Below are 26,420 nucleotides of genomic sequence, written 5' to 3' on the forward strand. Positions count from 1 at the left end.
ACGCTTATAAGTTAGGCAAAGCCGAATAACAGTACATGATCGTTTTAATAATAATACTTCTATATTTTGACTAAAGAAAGATATACCAACATGCAATGCAAAACCAGCCATGCAAACACAGCTGCTTTACGGTTGAAACACGAATGGGACAGAGGTACCCAAGCAATCGACTTTTGTACAAAGTCTCCATCGTGATGAATGCACCTGGAATTCAACATGATAGTTTCCAGGAGGGACGGCGATGAGGTTAAGGTGAGGAGCGAATTGGGAAACTGTCAAGCTCCTCATTCTACTTTACCATTCACATCTGTTTTACGTAACTGCTGTTCCAGAAATTGTGATGTGGGCATAAAATGTAATCTCAAGTTAACATTTCAATTGCAATGTAGAGGGGGGAAAGGGATTGTTAGTAATGGAGACTAAGAATCCTATTGCTAGCAATATACCCAACCAGGTCGACCTCCTCGCGGTTCTCCCTGGAAACTATCATGGTTAATTTCTGATGAATTCATCATGATGGGCTAACTGGCCTGTTTTCATTCTCATCTATCACCCTTCACTGGTGCTTCGCCAGCGTATCCCGTTAGCGCAGGCGGGGTTACCATACCATTTTCACACATAAAAAAAAATCCAATGTAGAAACAAAAAATATGAAACGTCATAAATTAGATAACTTGAAGTACTTCACGAGAAATTGTGATAAGGAATCACCAGTCACCAACAAGTGTTATGTTAACTGCTAGGTTTTTTAACACTTGCGTAATAATATGACTTACTTGAAGTACTTGAACGTTTTATTTATTTATTTATTTCTTATATTAAATAATACCTATTTCCTCCTATTTATAAAAAAAAAAAAACTTCAAACCTCCCATAAATCTATTTTTAGCTATTGCAGTGTCATTTTAATGGATGATAATGGAATGGTAACCCCGCCCCCCATCGTGCTGAATTCCAAGTGAATTCGTCACGATGTGCTAATTGACCTGCTTCATTCTCACCCTATATCCTTCACTGGTGCCCCGCCGGTGTATACCGATAGCGCGGGCGGGATTACCATTCCATTATCATCCATTAAAAAAAAATACCATAAATCATAGAACGCAATAGTTAATAATCCAATAAGTAGGCCATTAGTATATATGGTATATTGCTAGCAATAGTACTGTCAAAGCCCATTACTAATAATCCCTTCCCCCCAGTTTTTTGTAGTTATTGATATTTTCTTCAATATTGTAGAACATACTTTTGTTCCATCACCAATAGTTTCCGCAGCGCACGCGACGCGAAGATATTTTACAGCATTTTTTTACACCTTGAGTTACGTTACTAAAGTTTTAGTAAGGATCCCTAATCTTTTCTAACAATAAATATGTTACTCAGGATAAATGTAGCTTTCTAATGGTGAAAGAATTTTTGAAATCGACAAAGTAGTTTTTGAGTTTATTCATTACAAACATACACACAAAAATACAAATCTTTCCTCTTTGTAATATTAGTGTAGATGTAGATTAAGTTTAAATAGACCGTTGTTGTATATATAATTTGTCGCTATCTCATAGTGCACTTGTGTGGTAACAAGATAAAAGTCGAAATATGTTTAGTCATAGTAAACGTAATTTATATGTTTACATATATATTTACAAAAACAAACATAATTAAATAACACAAATTTGTTTAATATGTATTCTGTCTAAATAAAAACATGGAAATGTTCGTCGTGCAATGATCCGATAGTGTATTTTTAATACTCGTGCGACGGTCGCGTCCTGTGGTGTTAAGGGCTTCTAGGCCAGTTTCGTTGTACACGAGGTCCTCAGACGTGGATTGCAGGACGACGGATTGACTTGCCCTCCAATTCGCGAAGAGAGTGGTAGTATTTTTTTTAAATGATCCAAATGTGGGTGTGTAAATGATCCAGAATGGTGGGAGAGGGGGGGGGGGGGGAGGGTACTAATCATAGTTCTTTTAGTAATCGAGAATTAGAAGTTGGTCCCGTTTTATCGCTAACAATAGGGTAGGGTATATTATCAGATTGTGTTGCACTGTATCGCTTCTGGAAACATTGTTAATTCCATTTGACTTCGTCATTATGCGCCACCTTGACCTGCTTTCATTCTTATCACATCTCACGGTATCCCGCCACCGTATACCGATAGCCCAGGTGGAATAGGATTTGTTTTTGTGACCCTGCTTCCGCTAACGGTATACGCTGGCGGGGTGCCAGTGAGGGGTGATAGGTGAGGATGAAAAGACTGGTCAGTTACCCCATCGTGACGAATTCAATAATAAACCAATCACGATGATTTCCAAGAGAAACCTCGTGGAGGACCACCTTGATCTGCTTTCACCCTTATTATTCTTCACGGTGCTCCACCATCGTAAACCGATAGTCCAGGTGAGATAGGATTACCCTTCCATTATCTTCCATTAAAAAATACTTCCCATCAATTGGACTTTCGTTCTGACCTTCAACTGAAGTTCGTTTGCCTATTGCCTCCCCTGAAAATAAGAAAATAAATCTATGTCTGCCAAGTTTTAAAACAAAAGAAAACTTTTATGCGAACAAGTTGTTGTATTTGTAATACGTCTCTAGTTTAACTTCTCATTCTTAGATATCTGTTTTATATATGTATGAGATAGTAAATATGTTTATTTATGTATGTACATCATTAACTGTATCATGCCTCTGACCAAAGTGTTCACAATTGCTTCTGTCCATCCAAAGGTCGCCCATTGTTTTCTCAATGTTATCTATTTATTGTAATTTTTTTTTCTGCTTACTATTCTATTGAAACTTTAAATGGAAAGGGTTTGCTAGTGGTGGTCAGGTAACCTACACGCAGTTATTTTGGAAACTATCGTCATTATTTCACAGTGAATCCTTCACCATGAACTAACTCGACTTTTATCCTTGCCTATTATTCACCACTGTTACCCGGCCACGGTAATCATATATTGGTATTGTAAAAACCAAGCCTAAACTTGATATTCACTATGACAGTCACTCTATGTTTATGTCCAAATTAAAAACTTGATGTACATCGCCATTATATATCATTTATAACTTGAATTAATTTGTAATATTTTAATATTAATTTTCAGCAGTTGTTAATTTTATTTTTAAACTATACTACTTTATTCATTTAATCATCATCATCATCATATTGACGTTTATAGTCTACTGCTGAACATAGGTCTCTCCTTATTAGGGGGTTTTGCCAATAATTATCACCCTTGGCAAGCGGTTTGGCAATCGCGTTTAGACTTTGGTGATAATTGACGAGCGACGCTGCCGCCCAACCTTCTACCATTAACTTCCTTTTGTCACCTCTTATGACATCCATAGGAAAGAATGGATTGGTCCATTCTGTACTGGGACTACACGGTGAATTTATTTATTCTTTTATTACATGTACTAATTTAATTCCATTAATAATGTTTCACAAAAACGAAATATGCTGTGGTTGCCTCTAAATGTAAGAACAGTTAGACCTAATCCACTAGTGTATTGTATTGCAATGCTTCGCTGTATCCTAATCCTGTAGGATGATCCTATAAATGGATAAGTAATCCAAATAGCACAGCCGAGTAACAATTTCATAAACATTAATAAATAATTATTAAAGGCATTAATTAGATTATATAGGCAATTTACTAATTGCAAATTGATATAGCCAAATTATTAAAAGAACCAGTGACAAACCAGTAACGAACCAGAACTAAAAATGTTTCATTTGCGTAATAATAATTATTCTAATGATGTCTTTAAAATGTCATTTAATGACTTGATCCATATTATGGCAAATGCATGCCGTCACGAGAACTGTGCGCTCATTTTTCGTTCTATTACAGAAAATAAAAAATGTTATTATAAAGAAGTTTGATATCTTTGCCTCCAGGTGGTGTTAGAGATGGCTCACCGCGTGGATCAAGACGGCGTGGTGCCAGTGGATTCGGTAGTCGATAAATTGATCTTCAAACCCCAAGACGTGGTCTCCATCCGGGCGAAGGATTCGGACCTGGAGTACGCCACGCACGATGTGTTTCAGACTGATAGTGCGATATCCAGTAAATTTAATGGTGAGACCCCTTTTCTATGATACTTAGAATAGCTAGCTAGCTGATGGGTCTCCTGATGGAATGTAGTAACCGTCGCCTATAGACCATGGGCATTACAAAATACATTGTGATGCTCATCATGATTATCATACCGTTAAAAATGGATGCATGTTTGTTACTTTTTTAGTCAAAAACTACTAAACTGATTTGATAGATAGATAAATTATTTATTCACCATTACAAGCATGTAAATTCATGAATTTATAAGCGAAACAAAAAATTGGTTGGTGTTTTTATGTCTCTACGGTGAAAAGGCAACCAACTCAGCATTAAGCTGCGAAGGACCCTTCGAAGGACGCTGACTTTCTGCCGGTACCTTGTATTATATCGTATTTTTTTTTTAATGGATGATAATGGAATGGTAACTCCACACGCGCCATCGGTATACACCGGCGGGGCACCAGTGAAGGATGATAGGTGAGGATGAAGTAGGTCAGTTAGCCCATCGTGACGAATTCAACAAGAATTGTTCACGATGGTTTCCAGGGGGAACCACGTGGATGTCGACCTAATAAGGCATATTGCTAGCAATGGAGCTGTCAAACTCCATTACTACCAATCCCTTTTCCCCCTATTATATCGTATTCGAATGATATTTTGTACAGGAGTAGTTTTATATCCTGACATAGCACACATGATGCTTCATGTACTCATTCACGCAAACCAAGCCATGGAATACAGCTAGTCCATCATTTCTAGAACTAGCTGTATCCTGCAGGTTTTCTCACTTATAAATTATGTCATGATTTATCAGTGTACCATATTTCATACACACCTCTAAAAATATCTTTACAGTCTTACATGGTTTTGTTTATACTACTATGGTGGCAAACAAGCATACGGCCCATCTGATGATAAACGGGCTCACCGTAGCCTGTAGACGCCTATAACACCAGGGATGTCACGCGCGTTCATCACCCTTAATAAACCTTAATACGCTCTTTGAAGAAACCCATGCTGTTGTAGTCTTTAGAGAAAGTCCTGAGTGTCCAACCCGAGTGTTCGCGGGAGGAAGCTCCACTGAAGCCGCACTGTTCTGGGTGTGATCAGTCTGGTTCTAAGGTGTGAGGATAGATTCCTTGCCGATGGTGTGGCTGTAGGCGTCATATCGAAGAGTTTTTTTTTATTTATTTTTTTTTTATTATAATCAGCAGTTCCTCTCTTTAGACGTATTCGGAGATGATCTAAACTTATGTAAAAACACGTTAGAGAGGAACTTCGGGCAAAGTCCATTTTGATTAGAGAGGAAATAAACATTTTTAAATTGTTAATTGTTATGTTTATTTTGTTTTTTTTTTTATTATCATGTACCATATATGTCTTTTTATATTAATTTTCTGCTCTCGTTTATTTGATTAGTTTATTGTGGAAACTTCACAAATTTATGTTATGGCTGTGTTTACTATTTATATGTTTTAGGTATTGTATGTTTCCCTTTAAAATAAAATAAAAATGTACAATTTAAATTAATTAACAGGCTAAAATTCTAAGAATCCAACTGTACACGTTGACTCATCTGGTGATAACAATTGTGAACTTTATCAAGAAATATTTGAAATAGTCACTGTGTGAAGTAGATGACACTATACTGTGCTAACTGAACAAGCAATAACAAAATTATAAGTCTCTTTATTGTAGTAACTTATATTAGTATAGTATTTCAAGCGTTAACTACCCACTGCTGGACATAATCCTTTCCCATAAGGAGAGTGTTGCCGGTAGTTGCCACTCGCAGCAGGCGGGTTAGCAACCGCTGTTAGGCTTTCAGAGATGTTTTAAGAGGAACACTGCTGTCCATCCCTTGCCCTCCCTCAGTCGCCTGTTACGACACCCACGGGAAAGGAATGGGTGGCTCATTCTATGCCGGGACACACGGCGAGTGAACTGTGTAGAAAATAAAAAGAAGATAGCGAATTATAGGAATAAATTTTAATGATATTATAAAAGTAAAATTGTTTTTTTGTTTTTTTTTTTTGTTGACTTATAGCGCCTTAACGACTTAATTAATCTTTATGGAATTCGGTACACGCTTACTATTTATATATTTTTTTATACAACTTAGAATGGCAAACAAGCTGACGGCCCACCTGATGGAAAGTGGTAACCGTCGCCTATAGACATGAGCAGTACCATGGACATAACAGCGTATACTGTTTCGCCCATGATACCCCCATGCGTTGCCATTCCTGAGGACTCAGGTGTTATTCCTCTGTACCCAGTAAATTCACGCTATATCCCACCCTTCAAACCGAAACACAGCCATGCAAACACAACTGCTTCACGGTAGAAACACGAATGGGACAGAGGTACCCAAGCAATCGACTTTTGGACAAAGAATCGCTCTGGTCAAATCCATTCAGTCTCTTTTAGACTGAATGGATTTGAATGAAATTTGATATATAAACACATTAATTAAAAACAAAAAATTAAAATTATAACACCTTAATGCTTTTAGAAAACTGCATGGAACTACTAGTGACTAATAAAACTCGAGAAATATTAATTTATTTATATTATATTGTACACAAAAATTGTATTATTATAATTTATATAAAATAAAAATATACAACAGGCGGGCTTAACTCTGTAAAAGTTCTCTTACAACAAACCCTGAGTGGAAAGGAGCATTAATTACCAACGGGCGGAATTATATATATATATTTTCATAGTGCCCATTGTGACTTTATAATGAGACTTCATTATTTTTAAGTCCCTACCTAATATTCTTTTTTATTGTAACTAACCATTTGACGGGTGTAGGCAACGGGCGCTCTGCCGAGGAACGGCAGCTGGAGCCGTGGGACGGCTGCGACGGCGACGGCGGCGACTCGCCGTCCCTCAACGGCGACGCTCGCCTCGAGGACCTCGAGCTGGACCACCGCGCCAACGGCTGGGACGCGAACGACATGTTCAGAAAGAACGAGGAAGTGTACGGCGTCCACAGCACGTACGACCACTCGCTGGCCGGGTATACCGTACAGTTGCAGAAAAAGGATACCCAAGACTATAGGTGAGCTGGTCAATGGCTTTCTCGTGCTTCTGCAGCGAAGCAGCTTTGCTTCAGGATGAAATTGTAACCCCATTTACGCTATTGATATAGCCTAGCGAGAACCCAATGAGAGATGATGATAGGTGAGAAATATAATTAATGACCATGGTTTCCAGTAGTTCCCACTGGAAACCATTGTTTCCACACATTGACCACGTGAACGTCGACCTTTCTAGCAAAATAGGCCCGTTAGATGCTGTTAATAACAATCCATTTCCCCCGCAGTGAAGCTCCTGTGTTTGAAGGGTAGTGGGCAAGGAATATGGTAGTGGGATTACAGGGTACAAAGGCATAACACCATAGTATTCAGGAATTATTTTTTTTTTGATGGGTGGAAATGGTATGGTAACCCCGCCTGCGCTAACGAGATATGCTGGCGGAGCACCAGTGAAGGGTGATAGATGAGAATAAAAACAGGCCCATTAGCCTATCATGATGAATTCATTAGAAATTGACCATGATAGTTTCCAGGGGGAATCGACCTGGTTGGGTATATTGCTAGCAATGGAATTCTTAGTCTCCATTACTAACAATCCCTTTCCCCCCATAGTCTTCAGTAATAGCGACCCTTGTCAAGATCCGGTTCTCATTTGCAGGGTTGGATTATCATATCAGCTGTTACCTATCCACTGCTGAGCGTAGGCTTCTCCCTTGAGAGGTTTTGACAGTATCGCCAAAGCCTAAAAGCAGCTTCCACTTGGTAGGCGTGTTGGCAACTGCATTTAGGGTTTGGGAATATTTTAAGAAGGATACTGTTGCCCATCCCTCAATCATTGAGTTTCCTTAATTGACCCTTACAACCCCCACGAGAATGGAAGGGGTTTCCCATTTTAAGCCGAAACCACACGCCAAGAGTAAGGTAGTTGTAGAGTGGGATATAGCAGTGGAATTATAAGCTACGGACGCATAACACCATAGTCCTTAGATAAGACGACCCATGACAAGTTCTAGTTCCTGTTTGAAGAATAATATATCGCAGTGGAACTACAGGGTATAGAGAGGTAACACGTTAGTCTTCAGAAATAGTAACCCATGGGTGTCACGGTGTATTCTGTGATGCCTATGCTGCCGTTCATGTTCGTACAAGTTCATGACTATAGGTGAGTCATCAGCTTATTTAATATTCCTACTTGCCATAAAAAAATAATCTTTGTTTAAATTGGTTTTAATGTTAAACAATTCCCACAAAGTAGTTTTTGAGTCCACAATGAGATTCAAAGTTGTCTTTGAATGAATCAATGAAAACTCTTTGTTGTTCCCTTCAGAGTTTGTTACAGATTATAAAGAATAACACAAATATGTACACAAACAAAATAAATAATTAGTTACAGAAAAGCAAAATAAAGGGGCAACTCTGGGCGGTTTTATTTTTTTTTATTGTCATAGACAAAGGAAACGTTTATACATGGTCAATTAGGAAGCGATTATGTCAGTTTTTTTTACATTCAATAAGGTTTGCTTGTGTGTTGGTAGCATTACTTATTTTGCGACATTTGAATCTACTGTTTCTGTTTGTGGTAAAAAGAAACAGCTTACTACATAGCCACATTTACTGACTTATTTTTTACTTTTTACTTGTTTTTGTAATAAAAGCTCCTTAGTAAATTTCTTTTTATTTTTTAATTAATATTAATGTAATTGTTATATACAGAGACGCAGAAGCAAAGGCTGAAGAGATAGCTGCAGAAATAGAAAATACTCCCTCGTATAAGAATCGGATCGAGGCAGAGAACGGCGACGAGGAGGCAGCGTTCGCGGCCGTGTTGCGGACGCCAGATGGCGCTTCCGCCGCCGGGAAATACGTCATACCTAATAAGAGAAAGAATAATAATATACAGGTATTGTTCTTTGCTCATTAATAAGGAACGTCTATTAATTAGGTGGCCATAAAATAGCTTAGCTTACTTTAAAAGGGTTAGCGTCTCAAATCATCTTTTTTTTTTATACCAAGCAAGTAACAATCAAGCCTACAGCCAGCTTGTTTGATGGTAAATATTCACTGTAGTCTATAGACGATTTTTTTTAAGAAAGGACAAACAGATTACTTTCATAGAACTTTTATTAGAATCGGTGGAAGTAGTTTTTAAATCAAAAGAACTGCTTTCGTCACATTTGAAGTCAGTTTTTTAAACATAATATATTAATCAATCTACTTATTTATTTATTCATTAGTACATATATGTGTACACGGCGGACTTAATGCTAAAAGCATTCTCTCCCAGTCAACCATAGGGAAGTGTCAGAATAATGCGGTACTACTGATTATTGATATACATACATACTAAAATTATATATATAAACGAATAAATATATATAAATAACAAATATACTTACACATATATGACATATACTATATTATACACGAATTTGGGAATAATATAAAGCACTTACTGCTCGGATAAAGATAAAAAGTGAGCGTGAACGTTTTTTTTTTGAAAGACGGTTTAGTCGGTAGTCTCTTAATGGCATCAGGAAGCGCGTTCCAGAGTCGTGAAGAATGTAGGAGAAAAGAGTTTGAAGCGTAACCAGTACGGTGAGAGGGGAAAGATAATTGGAGAGTATTATTGGAACGAAGGTTACGATTATGGGTTTCAAAAAGATACTGGAATTTACTCCTTAAGTAGTTAGGACCTATATGTTTTGTTTGGGGATTCTAAATGTTTTCTAGAATCTAGACTAGATGGCGCTCTGCATGTTTACCTCATGTTGTAAGTGGTTGTAATAAAAACGCGGCCGTTTCCAGGGCGGGAAACTGGTGAAGCCAGTGAGCAACAACGGCGGCTCGTCGCCGAACTCGAGCAAGCCGTACGCGGCGCCGCCGCCGGCCGCCGTGTCGCCCGCGCCGGCCGCGCCCGCGCCGGCCGCGTCGCCGCCCGCCGCGCCGCCCGCCGCCTCGCACGCCGCCTCGCACGCCGCCTCGCACGCCGCCTCGCACGCCGCCTCGCCCGCCGCGCCGCCCAAGGACAAGGACCAGCCGCGTCCGCCGCGTCCGCATCTCACGCCGCCCGCCGACCGCCGCCAGGACGACGCGGTGAGCTCTTTGTACACGATTGCTAGTGTTGGCCTAATGTACATGATCATATATTTATTCATTGCGTAGTACGAGATTCGCGTAGTGATCTAATGGGCGATGAAATGGTAACCCCGCCTGTGCTATCGGTAGACGCTGACAGAGCACCAGTGAAAGATGATAGGTGTATAACAATAATTAAAGGTGATTTCCAGGAGGAGGGATCCGCACAGATGTCTACATCTGTGCGGTTCCCTCTAGGTCTACCTAGTGGCAGTATATTACTGACTTTGGGGCTAATAACTCCAATATAATAATAGTGGATCTGATACATCCCATTATTCTCTATCTAATTTATTAATAAGTGTTTGTCTGCATAAAACAATAATAAAGGCATTTTTTGGGGTTCTGCTTTGAAATAATTAAGGGTTTTTGTACATGTTTTTATTTCGGAATAATATACATGCATTTTTTATTTTAAAAACAGTATTATTAAATTTTTAATTATTGTTTATTAAATGTATTGTAATTTTTAAAGTTAATATATAAAAAAATGCAGAGATAAATAAAGTTTACAATGCTGGAGTAATACCTATAATGATTTGATGCATTTGCGATGCATACAGGTGGGCGCAGCGGCGGCTAGTGCAGGCGGTGCAGGCGGTGCAGGCGGTGCAGGCGGTGCAGGCGGCAAGAGCTACGCGGCGCAGGCGGGCGGCTACCACGCGCCCTTCCCGCACGCGCACCACGCGCCGCACGCGCCGCACGCGCCGCACACGCACGCCCACGCACACGCACACGCCGCACACGCCGCCCACGCCGCGCACGCCCACCACCAGCCGCACAGGTCGGTATATTTTTCCCTCTACTATACTCTTAGAAAAACAACAGATCTACTCTCTAATTATACATACAAAAATATTTGCAACCACATTGGTATATACATTCATTCATTATTTTGCAGTTCCTCTACGGAAATGTCCGTGCGTGTCGTAAGAGGCGACTAAGGGAACTTAAAATATTACCAAGATCTAACTGCAGTTGTCAAGCCGCCTGTCAATCGTGGCATTTACAGGCAAAAAACCCTCCTTTATGGTGGAGGCCTATGTTCACCAATGGACAGTTAACGGCTCATATGGTATTTGTAGAAATCCATATCAGTATTAAGTTGATTAGAATTATTTAGTTCAATTCTATTATTATTTTGTGAGTGTGGGACTGCCAACAGTTCAGGATTGGCTATTGTTATTACTAGAAGAAATTATAATCTATGGGTAAAGGTGTCCCTGACGGACTGACAGACTGACTTGACAATCCCTATGAGGCTGGCATAGTCACACCGGTGTACTAAAGCCTCAACAAAAATTTGGTTTGATTTGATTGAACCTTCCGCATTAGCCATCAATCTCCGACCGTTATTCAGGCTACGCACATGTTGCAACACGTGTTTCACCTTTAAACGTAGCGTCAACAATCAAATTCACTGCTCAGAGCCAGGCATTGGTCGTTCGATAATGTAATAATATTGAATATTATAGGAATTCTTATAATAATAGTAGTCAATCTTTTGTTTTTATACAACTTAGAATGGCAAACAAGCTGACGGCCCACCTGATGGAAAGCGGTAACCGTCGCCTATAGACATGAGCAGTACCATGGACATAACAGAGTATACTGTTTCGCCCTTTATACCCCCCATATGTTGCCATTCCTGAGGACTCAGGTGTTATTCCTCTGTACCCTGTTAATTCACGCCGTAGTCCACCCTTCAAACCGAAACACAGCCGTGCAAACACAACTGCTCTACGCTTGAAACACGAATAGGACAGAAGTACTCAAGCAAACGACTTTTGTACAAAGTCTCCCTCTGGTAAATTTTGAATAATCTTGAAATATTGGTAGTGGAATCAAACAAAATAATTCTAATCAACTGACCACCATACTGTCCCCATCATATGGTAAGTATAGTGCTAAACATAATGCCACAATGATAACACGTCGTGTGTCAACACTCGCCTGAACGACACTGTCAACGAGCGAGGCAACCAATTAACAGTCGCAGATTTAAATCCATCACAAACAGAGCTTTGAGTGTATCACATATATTTTTAGTTACTTGTCATTCTAATGTTTATTTTTAGGTATAAAATTATGAATTTTATTATATTTTGCATTATCAGCGGCGGCAGTAATGCGGCCAGCGGCGCGGGCGCAGCCGTCGCGGCGGCCGCGGGCGCGAGCGCCGGCAAACTCAACGGGACACACCCGAGGCAAAGTTTTCCGCCGCACCACCACCACGTGAGTACAATACTGCCAATATCACAATATTGTAGCTTGATCGTGTCTGTTCACGGGAGGTATTTAATAAAACTTGATATGTGAGGTCTTAATTAACACTAGTACATGCCAAAACAATAGTTTTTGAATTTTTGTTGGCTATTGGCGAATGGGCTAACTGACCTGCCTTTTCATCCTCTCCTATCATCCGTCACTGGTGCCCCGCCAGCGTATACCGTTAGCGTAGGCGGGGTTACCATTCCTTCATGATCCATCAAAAACTTTCCCAATGATAATGCGTAGTGTTGCCACGTACCATACCACGAGTGTTGCCAGTTTTTTGTATAGTAACTCCGTCTGCGCTAACGGGATACGCTGGCGGAGCACCAGTGAAGGGTGATAGATAAGAATGAAAACAGGCCAGTTAGCCCATCATGGTGAATTCATCAGGAATTAACCATGATAGTTTCCAGTGAGAATCGCGAGGAGGTCGACCTGGTTGGGTATATTGCTAGCAATGGAATTCTCAGTCGCCATTACTAACAATTTCCTCCCGAGTGTTGCCAGTTGTAAAGATTAACATGCGTTGTTGCAGAACCCGAGCAGTGCAGCCGCTGCGGCGGGCGCGGCCGGTCGCCACCACGCGCCGCCCGAGCCGCGCCGCGCCGACGACGTGCAGGTAACCGACAGACCGACCAACCGACCGACCGACCGACCGACCAACCAGTACACGCAACCCTACACATACACACTGCTTCACTTGTTCGCGGAAACACATTTTGGGGCCCGCTCATTGTATAGTTGATGAAAACATTAGGAAATTACAAGTATTCTTGGAAAAATTGTATGAAACTAATTCACTGACTGGCACAAAAGTATTTCTCTTATTGATTTTTATGTTTGGTACATCGCTTCCGTCATGGCACTTGTATGTTTAAAAACAACAGCAAGGCACATCTCATCAGTTGTTTTCTCTTTATTATGTTGTAATTTTACATCGATAAACAAATTAATTATAACTTCCTAATTATTGAAGTCTAACTGTGATTGCCAACCTGTCTACCAAGCGTGGCAACTATTGCCAAAACTCCCCTAATGAAGAAGGTCTATGTACAACAGTGGATAGTTAATATAACAATAAAAACAAAACAATACTTGATCTGTAAATTATATAAAATCAGATTAAAATTTGAGTGGAGAAACTATGCCTTTTCCCAAATAAACTTGGTTTGAAAAAGAAGGAAAAATTTAAGCCTTATCCTACACTAATATTATAAAGAGGAAAGATTTGCAAGGTGTTTAAAAAATATTTGAATCATTAGCTAGCTACATTATCAAAAGATTACATGGTCTATATATTATTTTGGAAAATACTGTTTAAATTTGATAGTCTCAATGCAACGTTTTTGATCACATGTATGTTATATAAGGCTGCCATCCGTCCGGGTTTCTCCGGATTTGTCCTAGTTTAGAGGGCATCCGGGGAGCGTCCGGGCGGGGCGTAATTTAAAATCTTGGACCGCTCGCGACGCGCATTGTGCCCGCACGCCGCGATCAACCGGCGAACCGAATCGTTTAACTGACTATGTTTGATAAAACTTATTAAATTGTCCGGGTTTTGGGCTCTGCAATCTTGGACCGCTCGCGACGTTTCTATTCTATCTTGTATAATATATATATATATATATATATATATATATATATATATATATATATATATATATATATATATATATATATATATAGAGTAGGCCACTATACAATTATATTTTTTAAATACCTTTTTCACTGTAAATGGAGTATATGACTTAATACGCATGTTTACTGCAGGAGTTGCGCCGTTTTGGACAAGATTTCAAGTTGGTGTCGACCGCTGCGCCGCCCCAGCAGCCGCCGGCCAATCCGCCGCCGGTAAGTAAATTGCACTACACGTTATAGCGAATTTCAATTGAACGTATGCTTGGGATGAAACGAGACAGGAACATCTAGAGCGCATGCCCACCGGCGGGTCACTCCGCAACAACGTTATTGACCCGCGTGCTCACGGGTGGGCACACGACATGTTTTACTTGGGGACCGCTTGTACGCCGGTGGGCATGATTTAACACTAAATCTATCGACATTTCATATATACCTAATCCTATCATGAACAGGTTAAATGACCGCTTTAAAACAAAGTATGTATCTTAATATAAAAAGATATTTTAGCCAATTGGATAGTGAACAAGTAAATAATAGTAAGTTGTAAATATTGAAAAATGGGTTTATATGTATTATTATAGGAAAAGTCAATAAGTTACATGGTGAAACAGTAACGTTATACATGAAAATTTTTAAAATGCATCGACGTGTTGTCCCCGATAATATGCGATCGGACATAGACGTAATGTAGCACTGGCCTAAGCGTATCAAATGCACAATTGTTAATGATACTTGGGATTGCTAACAAGCTCTGGCGGTCCACTTGATGGGAAGTGTCAACTGTTGTCTATAGACATGATCACATCATCACATCACATGATGATGATGATGATGAGATCACATGATGAGGATCACAGAATGTTCATGTCTATGATATACCGTATGTGTTGCTATTTCTGAGGACTATAATGTTATGTTTTGATACTTTATATTTTTACTATAAGGTTGTATTCCACAAAAAACCAAGTTCAATTATGACAAAACCACAAAAATTTTTATTTAAAAACTAAACTACTGAACCGATTTTGATAAAATTAACAAGGCCAATCTGCAATATTTTATTTTTATAATAAAGGAATTGTCGAAATCGGTTCATAACTGAGTTCCGGAGGTAACAAACATGAAAAAAGTACAATTGAATCGAAAACCTTTTGTGGAGTAGACTGAAAATGTGAGGTGGTGAAATGATTAAATTTTGAAATGTGATGGGCAGCTGCAGCCGCCGCCGGCCAGCAGCCCGCCGGAGGTGTCGGCCAACGCGGGCGCCGTGTCCGAGCCGCACAAGCAGCGGCCGCCGCGTCCGCACTCGCCCGCCGCGCGCACGCGCACTGTGAGCGCCGCACTACACTACACTACACCACACTACACCACACTACACTACACACTACACACGCACACTAGTCGACTGTACTGACGAGCACGGACCAAAACATTTCTGTATGTGTTCGTGGTGCAGGTTCAGAGACTCTCTCTCGCCAATGCTCAACTTGTGAAATGTACTCCTTTCCGTGGTTTTCCGTACACATTTACTTATTTATTTATGCTTTTGCACACATTAAAATATGTCTACAAGGCGGATTTAGTGCCTGATGGCATTTTTCACCAATCAACCGTTACGCTAAACAGAGAGAGTGCATTGGCACTGCCATTTACTCTATCTGTTTAGACCAGTGTCTAGCAAAATCATTTTGTGAAAAGACATTATTTTATGGAGCTCTTCAAAAACGGTGTATATGATTTCTTCAAAATCGGCCATGTACACGTGACATCCCTAGAGTTGTAGGCGTCCATAGGTTACAGTGACTGTTTACAATCAGACGGGCTATATACTTGTTTACCACCTTTGTAGTATAAAAACAAATTGCAGTCGTTACCACATTTAGGGCTGAAATAAGAGGCTTAATGCAGAAAAAGAATCCAATTTACATTACTTTACCAGCCTTAAACTACCTAGTGCCCCTAACCCCGTCCGCGCTATCGATATACGCTAGCGGGACACCAGTGAGAAATTATATGTATGAGAATGAGGCAGATCAGTTAATCCATCGTGGCTAATTCAGTAAGAATCAACCACAAGAAACAAACCACAACTATTGTGTGGTAAAATATAAAAAAAATAATATTTGATTTGTCTCTTCTCTTTTCTCTCTCTCTCTCTCTCTCACTCTCTCTCTCTCTCTTCTCTCTCTCTCTCTCTCTCTCGCTCTCTCTTTCTCGCTCTCTCTCTTCTCTCATTCTCTCTCTTTCTTTCTCTATCTCTCTCTCTGCATTTCCAGTTTGTCAGTATATGAGTACGATATATATATATATATACAATAACTGTTATCTAGTTATACAATAAAACTACGCTCTGCTACCATGTTGGAGAAAGCTTAATAAAATAATTTATGACAGGAAAAAGACATCGGTCTTCAAGTTTTATTGGTAGACAAGCGCACTACAATAGAATATCAATAATAAAAAAGGATTTAATATTTTTACCATTGAGGTTATCTATCTACTCTAACAATGACTATCTATCTATCTATACTATTTAAGAGCTGCGCTCTTGTCGGTGGAGCTCTTGCCACTTACTACGATTTTCAGCGAGTCTCTTCATCTCTTGACACGACACGACACCGACTACTTCCTTGATCTTAACAATGACTAGGTATGAATAAATAATATATTAATTATAACGTGTACTTGCCAGCCGCCAGTACCGACGACGCCGGCAGCGCCCGAAGCGACCGGATCGGAGCGATCAGGCTCAGCGTCCGGCTCGGCGTCGGGCTCGGGCTCAGGCTCAGGCTCGGGCTCGGCGTCTGCGTCGCCGGAGTCGGCGTCACCGCCCGCCGCCGCGTCGCCAGGCGTCAGCGCCACCCTCAAGAAGTCCACGCTGAACCCCAACGCGAAGGAGTTCAACCCCGCCGCCAAGCCGTTCACCCCGCGGAGTCCCAGTACGCCGAACCCCAGCCGGTAAGCGTTTTGCTCTAATTTGCATGAATGTGAATGTGAATAGGACTCTATTTTCCGCGCTTAGCCTCTATTTTGGGCCGTTGTGCGTATGAGTCGTGGCTAGTACAGCCAACCTAGCTCCGCCCAGAAGCGCAGAAGCCTCCTGGGATCTTCACAGGCCTCACGGAGCGACCTCAGCGTTCCAAGGATTTCTAAACGTTGATGGGCCACAGCTTCACATTCCAACATTACGTGAGCAGCCGTTTCTTCGGCGTCGAAACAGCCTCGACGAAATCTAATAATTGCATTATTTGCCTTGTCTTTGTCCAATTATCTGAAATCGGCGCAGCATGTTTTTACATGGTCCTTAAGGTAGAAAGTGGTAACCATCTGTGTATATATATAAAAATTTATTCGTTAGTCTTTCTAAAACTCAAAAACTACTTGACTGACAATCCACAAGAATTAACCGTAATAGTTGCTAGGAGCAACCGTGTGGAAGTTGATCTGATATTTCTTTTTCATACCACTGAGATGGCAAACAAGCAAACGGCCCACCTGATGGTAAGCGGTTACCGTAGCCTACGAACTGATGGATATTACTAGCAATGATGTTGACAGACCCTATTAATAATAATTCCTTTCATCCTTATTATTGAATTATTTATATATTTTAATGTTATGCAGCCCGCACACCCCGGCGACGCCGGTGGGCGGCGTGGGCGTAGGCGGTATGGGCGTGGGTGGCGTGGGCGTGGGCGTGGGGCTGGGCGGCGTGGGCGTCATGGGCACCGGCGTCAGCTACGTGCCCGCGCCGCACCCCGCGCCACCGCATATGGTGAGTTGCTGGCTGAATATATATATACTGACGTGGACTAGTAAAATCTAGATGGAGTGTTTTCTTTCGAAATTTGAATTAGAAGTTCGCCTTTCTAAGGCCAAAATATTTGCAAGAGCCTACAAGCTCCGTGTATCATCTTGTACTTATACAATACTTATCTACCTGATGAATAAATATTTACCTTTTTTTTTTGTTATAATTTAGTCATTCTATAAATATAATAGTCAATCATTTTACCTAAATATTAAGTATTTTATTTCAATATATTAATTTAAAAACATCATGGTTTTGTTGATTTTTTCTTGGCTACATTTAATTTCTAAAATAACCATAGAATTAATTAAGAGTCTATAATAGACCTACAGTAATGAAGATATTTCAATGAATTTATATGCGTTAACCTCCCCCTGCAGGTGACTGCGATGCCGGCGTACGCGATGGTGGCAGCGCAGCAGCCGCCCGCATACCTACAGCACACACACCCCGTAAGTACTGCACTCCAGAACACCTGAACTCACACAACACACACACGTACTCGCACAACACCACACAACACCACACATGTACTCACACGACACCCACACTCGTACTCACGCTGTACTCATAGTGTATAGTGTGAGTGAACAAGTGTTCTAGTGTGAGTGAACATTACACACCTGATTACACTATATTTATATCCACACTATTGGTTGGATTGAATGTTTATAATTGATTTAGATACACTGTAACAATATAGAATACAAAATATTTTGAAATTCACTGATAATATGTATTATAAAAGGATAAGATTTCACTTACTTGTACACTCTTACTCCCACCCTATAGTGTGAGTACGGGTGAACAAAGTACACTCCCGTTACGATCTTAATACTGTTACTACGTCGAACGCTGATCTGCTGGATTTAAGAGGGAGACTTTGTACAAAAGTCGTTTGTTTGGCTACCTCTGTCCCATTCGTGTTTCAACCGTGAAGCAGCTGTGTTTGCATGGCTGTGTTTCGGTTTGAAGGGTGGGATATGGCGTGAATTTACAGGGTACAGAGGAATAACACCTGATTCCTTAGTAATGGCAACGCATGGGGGGTATCATGGGCGAAACAGTATACTCTGTTATGTCCATGGTACTGCTCATGTCTATAGGCGATGGTTACCATTTTCCATCAGGTGGGCCGTCAGCTTGTTTGCCATTCTAAGTTGTATAAAAAAAAATTGCGAAAGGCATTACATAATAATAACAACCTAGCAAAGAGGGGTTACTATATATATATATATATATATATATATATGATTTAAACTTTATCACTTGATGTTTGCATACTTCAAGTGTGTTATGATTATAAAAGGTACCTTATAAAAAAATTTACTATGTTAAGAAACATGTTTACAGTTTTAGTTTTGTCAGTTTTACTTATATATTATATATTACTTATTATATTTATTTTACAAAATATTAAAATAATAAATAGTTATTTTTCTTTTTGTGGCATTAGCTTTTTTTTTAATTTTTTCAAACAACAATGCCGAATTTGATGAAGAACGTAAGGGGATTGTAGATATTAAATTCTTACTTGAAATGAGTTTACTGACATTCAGTACACGTAAGAAACACAACAACATCGACACATAACCAACAGTAACTTCTAGAAACTTACCATCAGAATCCATAGACAATTGTTTTATATATCCTAGAATTAAATTGTTGTAATATTTGATTTAATAAGTATTTTTATATGCAATAAGTACTTTACGAACTAATAACGAAATTATAAACTTTTGGATCAAGTGTATATAAATATATATGCTGTACTATTACTGATGCGATCGACTGTCGATTGCCATGGGCGCAGATGGAGATGGGATGCGATTGCCGTCAGTACGCGCAGCCGCTATTCCTCGTGTCCGACAAACGTGACCGCGCAGACGCGGTGAGCACACACCTATCTGTTTTACACGACGTCCTATCTTTCCACCTAGAAAAGAGAGCACGCCTCCCCGTAAAGATAGAGTTTTCATTAACCAAAGATAGATGTGTCGTGTGGAGCAGGTTTATAGGGTGGTGACGAGCAATTGTGTAGCTTTTATTTGATATTAATTCTATAACATATTTAATACACACACCTGTCTTTAACATGACGTCCTATCTTTCTTACCCGAGAAAAGCTAGTTGCTCCCGTAAAAGAGAGGACGCTTTGTGCAAGATGGATCGACGTGTGAAGCGGGTTTTAAGGGTGGTGACAAGCGAGCGCGTTGTCTTTTTTTTTCTAAATTTACTATATATATATTTTTTATGTCGAATTTTTATAATGTTATAACCAACTGTTTTCACACGTGATCTAAGCTAGTCGTCACCCTGTCGTGTGCATTGTTGAGTTAGTTTCACCTCGCACTTGTGACCGCAATAATACTCGTAAGTACAGCACTGCTGACGACGTTCTGTTTCGATGGCGGTATTGTACGAGACCTTTAAATAGTGTAACATTGACGTCCTAATTACATCTATACATATAAATAAAATTGGATTGTCTGTAATATTGAAATAACCGTTTTTTTACCCTTTAGGCCTGCAGCGCCCACAAGGGGGCGTTATCGTCCACTTTGGGAAAGACTGGCCTAAATCAATGCTATTTTGCATTTTCATCTGTTAGTTAATAAATTACTCCTCTTACATGACAGACTACACTGTATTCCTTAAAAACGCATAATGTATCAAGACAAAGTGATATAACGATGGAAAATTGTAGCCATATTTTACAGTTACCATTTACCATTACGTGTTAATATTGTGGTCATAGCAGCTGTTTGAACTTATTACTTGAATTGTAAAATCAATAATAGAATTATATAGTCGTTGAATAAGTCTGGACGTATTTAAACGGACATCAATGTTACACTGTTTAAAGCTGTAGTCGAGCAGTGCTATATTGTGTGCAAAGGGATTTTTGCCAGTGTTTGAGTGCGTTTGACCCCCAATAACCCCATAAACCCCCCTAGACAAGTTGCAGACGAATCTATCGTATAAATACGATATCGTTAGCGTATGTATGAGAAAGAACGAGACGCTAAATGTTACTGTTTCGTCAACTGATTTTAAAAAGAGAAGGGTCTCAATTCGAATGTATTTTTTTACTTTTCTTACCTCATGACTACTTCATTTATAAACCGATTTGGAAAGTTCTTTTGAATTAAAAATATATATTTTCAGATTGAAATTATATCGTTGTTTAGTTTTTAAACAGTTTTTTAGTTTTTAAATCGAAATAACCCTGGTTTTACCACATTTGAAGTCGATGATATTTTTGTTGAACAAAATCTTAAATAATTTTAACTCATAATTATGACTGGGCTGTCGATAGAATAATTTGCTACTTGTCTAGGAGGGAAGGTTTTTATACTTACGGTATTCTAGCAAATAATAAGTTGTAGTGGGTATTGTTAACATAATATGCGTATTAGGAAACTAAATAAAATTGTAAAAGATTGTATTTGCATTATTGTAATGTTTACATTTATAATTGTTTATTATAATTAAAAATAACAGTATAGTTAAGGTCAGTGCAGGCAGAGAAAATTTGTCTCTGGGTACTTTTTTGAAGTACACGAGCAATGCATATAATTTTTGGAAAATATTAAGCTATTGTATTAGCACATTTTATCCGGCTTGAAGGATCAAAAAGATATAGTATGAGCCTTTTTTGTTCCACTGCATTCGCAAACTAATTCATTTACCTACTATACCTATCTGCTATTACAATACCTTTCTTTTAGTATATTCATTTACACACCCCAGGCACTTCATAAAAATGTAGTGGTGATATATATATATATATATATATATATATATATATATATATATATATATATATATATATATATATATATATATATATATATATATATATATAACAAACTATTATATATGGGACTGAGGAGGTCATTCTTTGGAATTATTTCTATTCTATTTTAACCCATGAAGTTCATTCACCTTCAGAATTGAAGAGAGATCGCGTCAAAAATACCCCGAGGTATGTCTTTGCCTGCACCGGCCCTTTACAATACGTTGCACTATGTAAATACAGTTTTAAGTCTGAATACGTAATTAAAGGTTGCGGTAACAATGTCATAGTTTACGAAGCCAATGCGTTATATAATATATATATTTACTGATAGGTTCGAAAAGGAAAGATTTTCAAATGCAGATCTCGAATATGCGAAAAAAAGAAGAATATAATAATACCAGTGTCAGATAAGAAAGCTCGTTATAAAATTCGCGATCAACTGTCGTTTTTCGGAGAAAAAACTGCTTGTTGCGATGTCGAGTTCTAAATTCAAATATTATCAGTATGAAATGTCCACGAAACGTGTCGTCGAAAGTGAGAATGTATTTTTTTTTTTGTGTACTTTATGACTCTAAGAACAAGGAATTACATAGGAGTGATAAAATTGTCAATTCACAGCAGGCTAGTGCATAGAAAATGTTAAACGGCCGTATAACCCTACCAAATTCAGATACAACCTGCTTGCATACTTTCTACATAAACTGTGTCGAATATATAATCTAGTAATGTAAAATTTGTTATTAACAAATATTTGATGATACTTCAAAACCTCTGCATACGATTTGTTTTTGGTCTGCGCAAATTTGATCATGTATCGCACTATCGCTCTCAGCTTAAGTGGCTTCCCATACGCCGGCGAAGAGATTTACATACCCTCTCTTTGTTACATAATATTCTTTTTAACCCTGGTGCACCTGCCTATCTTAAAGAACGTTTTAAATTCATCTCCTCTACCCATACTTTAACATTACGTTCTTCCGAAAACCTTTCCCTTATGACACCTTCTCATTCCACTAAATTTTATCACAATTCCTTCACTGTTTCTAGCATTAGGTTATGGAATTCATTGCCTGTTGTTATTAGAAGTACAAAATCCATTGATTCTTTCAAACGACAAGTGAAAGATTATCTTTTCTCTATTTGATTTTTCTTCATTTAAAAAATTGGCATTCTTTATTTATGTATTTATATAATTATTTATTTTATGATAGTTTGTTTTCCTTGTGCCTATAATTATTAATATGTATCTTAGTATTGGGTACATATTTGACATATATGCATGGGATTATATAATTTTGTTTGATTGATAGGTATATGTATGTGTGTATGTATATATGTATGTGTATGTATATGTATGCGTGTGTATGTGTATGTATATATATGTATGTGTATATGTATGTATATATGTATATAATTTTTATATATTTTTAATTTGCAAAAGATGCTTTTTTTAATTATAAAGCACTATTATACCTACTTGTACAACAATTAGTCCATTACCTTAAGGTTGTCTTGAAAAGATTGCTCTCAGCAATAAGACCGCCTTACTGTACTTATACAATTGTATCGTTATGTTTGTAAATTGTCTTGTTTATTTCCTATATTGTATAATGCAAATAAAGTATACTCATTCATTCATTCATTCATTTGATATATCTAACATTGTCTATACACTCTAGCCTGCTATGAATTGTGAAAAATAGCAACTGATAGTGTATCTCTCGTCCTCTTTTTACTAATTACATTTGCATAAGAAAAAAGGAGGCAACCATATGATTTACAGTTTTTATTTTATGCATTCCTTCTATGTAATTCCTTGTTGTGGACTAAAAAGTTTATTTGCGTACGGCTATCTTGATTAAACCGCGAATAATAATTGACATGAGAGAAAATGTACATCATACAAATTGTGTCAGTTTTTTACACACAATAATGATCGTGTCTTTATTTATCGACTGCACACTATAACGAGATAATGTTTTTTTTATACTATTTGGCAATGAGTAGGTAAAAAAATTATGCCTCAAAAGCGGAAATATGGCAGTGTTACATTAATGTCTATGGTCGGTGTCATCTGCTCAAAACGCTATTTCAAATAAACTATAATAGTTTACCTAAATGATCCTGTTAATTCCCGTTTTTTTTTTTTTATAAATCGCTGGGTGTCTGAGTGAAAATATAGAGGGCAGTTTTTTAGCTGAATGCATTCGTGTAACGTTGAAAAATGAGGGATTAAAAATATACTAGACTCAAACGTATGGTATATATTTTTATTAACCTTTCATCCGGTAGGTAGCAGCTTACAATAACAATTTAATGCTTCATAACACAATGTGTTTTGTTGACGGGAAAATCAACTCTAAGATATTATTGATACGGTTCCGTTTGCTTTGTTTTTCATTCCTAATATCTATATTAATTTGCCTATTTTTAAGAATTATCATTATCATAATTTTGATAATGGTATTAATAATACAGTCCGGATTAAACTCTATCTATCTAGTTACATAAATGTTTTTGACAGATATATTTATCTTATCAAAGAGATTGGTCAGCGACCTCGCCCAACAAAATGATAACAATTATCACATGTAACAAGTCAGATGGTCTCCTCCGGCTTTATCCTCACTAATTCCTCTGACATCTTCCACAACCTCTTTGCCAGTAACTCGTCTTGCGCCTTCAAAGACATGTTGCTCTCCTCGCAGTCCGCGAAGTACTTGCCCGTCACTTGGTCACATTCATCCGATACAGCCAAATACAGGGAAGTCTGCGCGCCTTCCTCTGGACTCTTGAAGAAAGTGTACAAAATCAAACTTCTCAGTTTCTCGAAGGCAGTCGACTTGTACAGACAAGTGTTCACCTGCCCGGGATGCAAGCTGTTCACGTCCACCCCTGTGCCTTCCAGTCTCCTCGCCAACTCGTTGCTAAATAGTACATTACACAGTTTACTATTGCAAAACACCTGGAAGTACCCGTACCTGCCTTCCTCATTGATGTTCTCTATGGTACCGAACTTGTGCAAAACAGAGGACACATTAATTACCCTGCTGGGTGCGGACTTTTTCAAAATAGGCACCAGCAATAAAGTCAGCAGGAAAGGACCGAAGTGGTTCACCTGCATATCCCTGACGATGCCATCAGCTGTTTTCTCCTTCCCCATACCACTGGCGCCTGCATTATTAATCAATACGTCCAATTTAGCCTCCGTACTCTTGAATATTTCGACGAATTTTCTCACAGACGCCAAAGAGCTTAAATCTAGATGTATGTATTTGACAGATTTGTTTTTTGTGGCTCTGATTATGGATTCCACTGCTGTCCTCCCTTTAACGTCGTCTCGGCACGCCGCTATCACCCTGGCGCCCCGTCTGGCCAGTTCCAAAGCTGTGGCGTACCCGATTCCGCTATTCGCTCCAGTCACTATCACCACTTGGCCACACATCACATTATCAGAATAACATTTTCCATTGGACAGTTTATTCAACACTTTTATCAACAACAAAGTAACTAGCACCCACAGGAACCACATTTTTGAATTATATTCGAACGGCAGAAATTAAACAAACATTGCGTTTTAATCTTAGCAGTGTTTATAATGTAATGACAATTGATAAAAGGCGTTCGCTATTATCGGATAGCGGTTTTTACATGACTATCACAGGAGGACGTGTCCGCGTGCTCCGCAGCGGTATGTGGACTTTGCACTAACTTGTATCTGTAGGATTTATGCCGAATACCCTTGGTTTACTTTGTATAAGTCGACTATATTTAAAACATGATCTTAGGGCCGATAGTACGCCTGTGGAGTGTCTGTTGACTTTACTATTATTCTGTACTATGATGATTTATGCACCAGTGAGGGATGATAGGTGACGATGAAAGCAGGTCAGTTAGTCCAGCGTGACGAATTGCACTAGAATTAACCACGATTGTTTCTAGGGGGGTCCACGTAGAGGTCGACCTGATAGGAGGGTGTATTGCTAGCAATGCGGCATTTAGATCCCATTACTAACAATCCCTTCCCCCCTGTACTACGAATGGTTGAATGCAACGCAACTTGGAGAGCACTGGTGACGAGAGTAACATTCTCATGTAGTCACGACCCTCAATGATGGGGGGAGGAAGGGATTGTTAGTAATGCGGACGACTAGTCCCATTGCTAGCAATATACCCTACCAGGTTGGCCTCCACGTGGTCTCCCCTGGAAACCATCGTGCTGAATTCCAGGTGTACTCATCACGATGAGCTAACTGACCTCCCTATTCATCCTCATCTATCATCCATTAAAAAAAAGACCCTCAATGATGAGAAAACTCGTTTTCTCATCTCTCTCTCGGTTCTCTCGAGAACAAAGACTTTGCTGAAGTGTGCGATACTATCAGATCTCTAATAATTCTCAAACATTGTAATAAATAATAATGGACAGACAAAGACTTAGCTGTTAATTATAAATGCAATGCCAATTAGTAATCGTAATTATTCACAGTGTGATAATTAAGGTCGTAATGTCAAAATTATTGATAATTTTATAAATTATTGTAACTTTAGATATTCGATTTAGCATGTACCAAGGAAACGGCTGTTTGAATTTCGTAAAAAGAACTTATTTGTGTGTTTTTTTTTTCTGTGATAATGGCAACTTTTT

The 26,420-nt window shown here is 38.9% G+C and overlaps 2 protein-coding genes across 6 annotated transcripts in view; one reads left to right on the forward strand and one right to left on the reverse strand.

Moving 5' to 3' along the window:
• The window catches only part of LOC113515161 (ataxin-2 homolog), a 59,146-nt gene that overhangs the window by 22,014 nt on the left and 10,712 nt on the right, over window positions 1–26,420 (forward strand). For 4 of the 5 annotated variants that reach the window (XM_052895855.1, XM_052895856.1, XM_031908721.2 and 1 more), the window contains exons 3-15: window positions 3,903–4,083; window positions 6,883–7,132; window positions 8,823–9,009; window positions 9,915–10,202; window positions 10,808–11,028; window positions 12,362–12,479; window positions 13,054–13,137; window positions 14,289–14,369; window positions 15,373–15,489; window positions 16,852–17,117; window positions 17,784–17,934; window positions 18,351–18,422; window positions 19,784–19,861. In XM_052895855.1, the coding sequence (XP_052751815.1) occupies window positions 3,903–4,083; window positions 6,883–7,132; window positions 8,823–9,009; window positions 9,915–10,202; window positions 10,808–11,028; window positions 12,362–12,479; window positions 13,054–13,137; window positions 14,289–14,369; window positions 15,373–15,489; window positions 16,852–17,117; window positions 17,784–17,934; window positions 18,351–18,422; window positions 19,784–19,861 (2,094 nt within the window). The remainder of the gene's footprint in view (window positions 1–3,902; window positions 4,084–6,882; window positions 7,133–8,822; window positions 9,010–9,914; window positions 10,203–10,807; window positions 11,029–12,361; window positions 12,480–13,053; window positions 13,138–14,288; window positions 14,370–15,372; window positions 15,490–16,851; window positions 17,118–17,783; window positions 17,935–18,350; window positions 18,423–19,783; window positions 19,862–26,420) is intronic. The other variant, XM_031908720.2, reaches the window with a different exon arrangement.
• On the reverse strand, window positions 24,029–25,433 carry LOC113514957 (retinol dehydrogenase 12-like). Its single transcript, XM_052895868.1, has one exon. The coding sequence runs from the start codon at window positions 25,302–25,304 to the stop codon at window positions 24,372–24,374; it is 933 nt and encodes a 310-aa protein (XP_052751828.1). The 5' UTR covers window positions 25,305–25,433; the 3' UTR covers window positions 24,029–24,371.

This window comes from Galleria mellonella, unplaced genomic scaffold (assembly GCF_026898425.1).
Source record: "Galleria mellonella isolate WM207_F2 unplaced genomic scaffold, CSIRO_AGI_GalMel_v1 utg312, whole genome shotgun sequence".
NCBI lineage: Eukaryota > Metazoa > Arthropoda > Insecta > Lepidoptera > Pyralidae > Galleria > Galleria mellonella.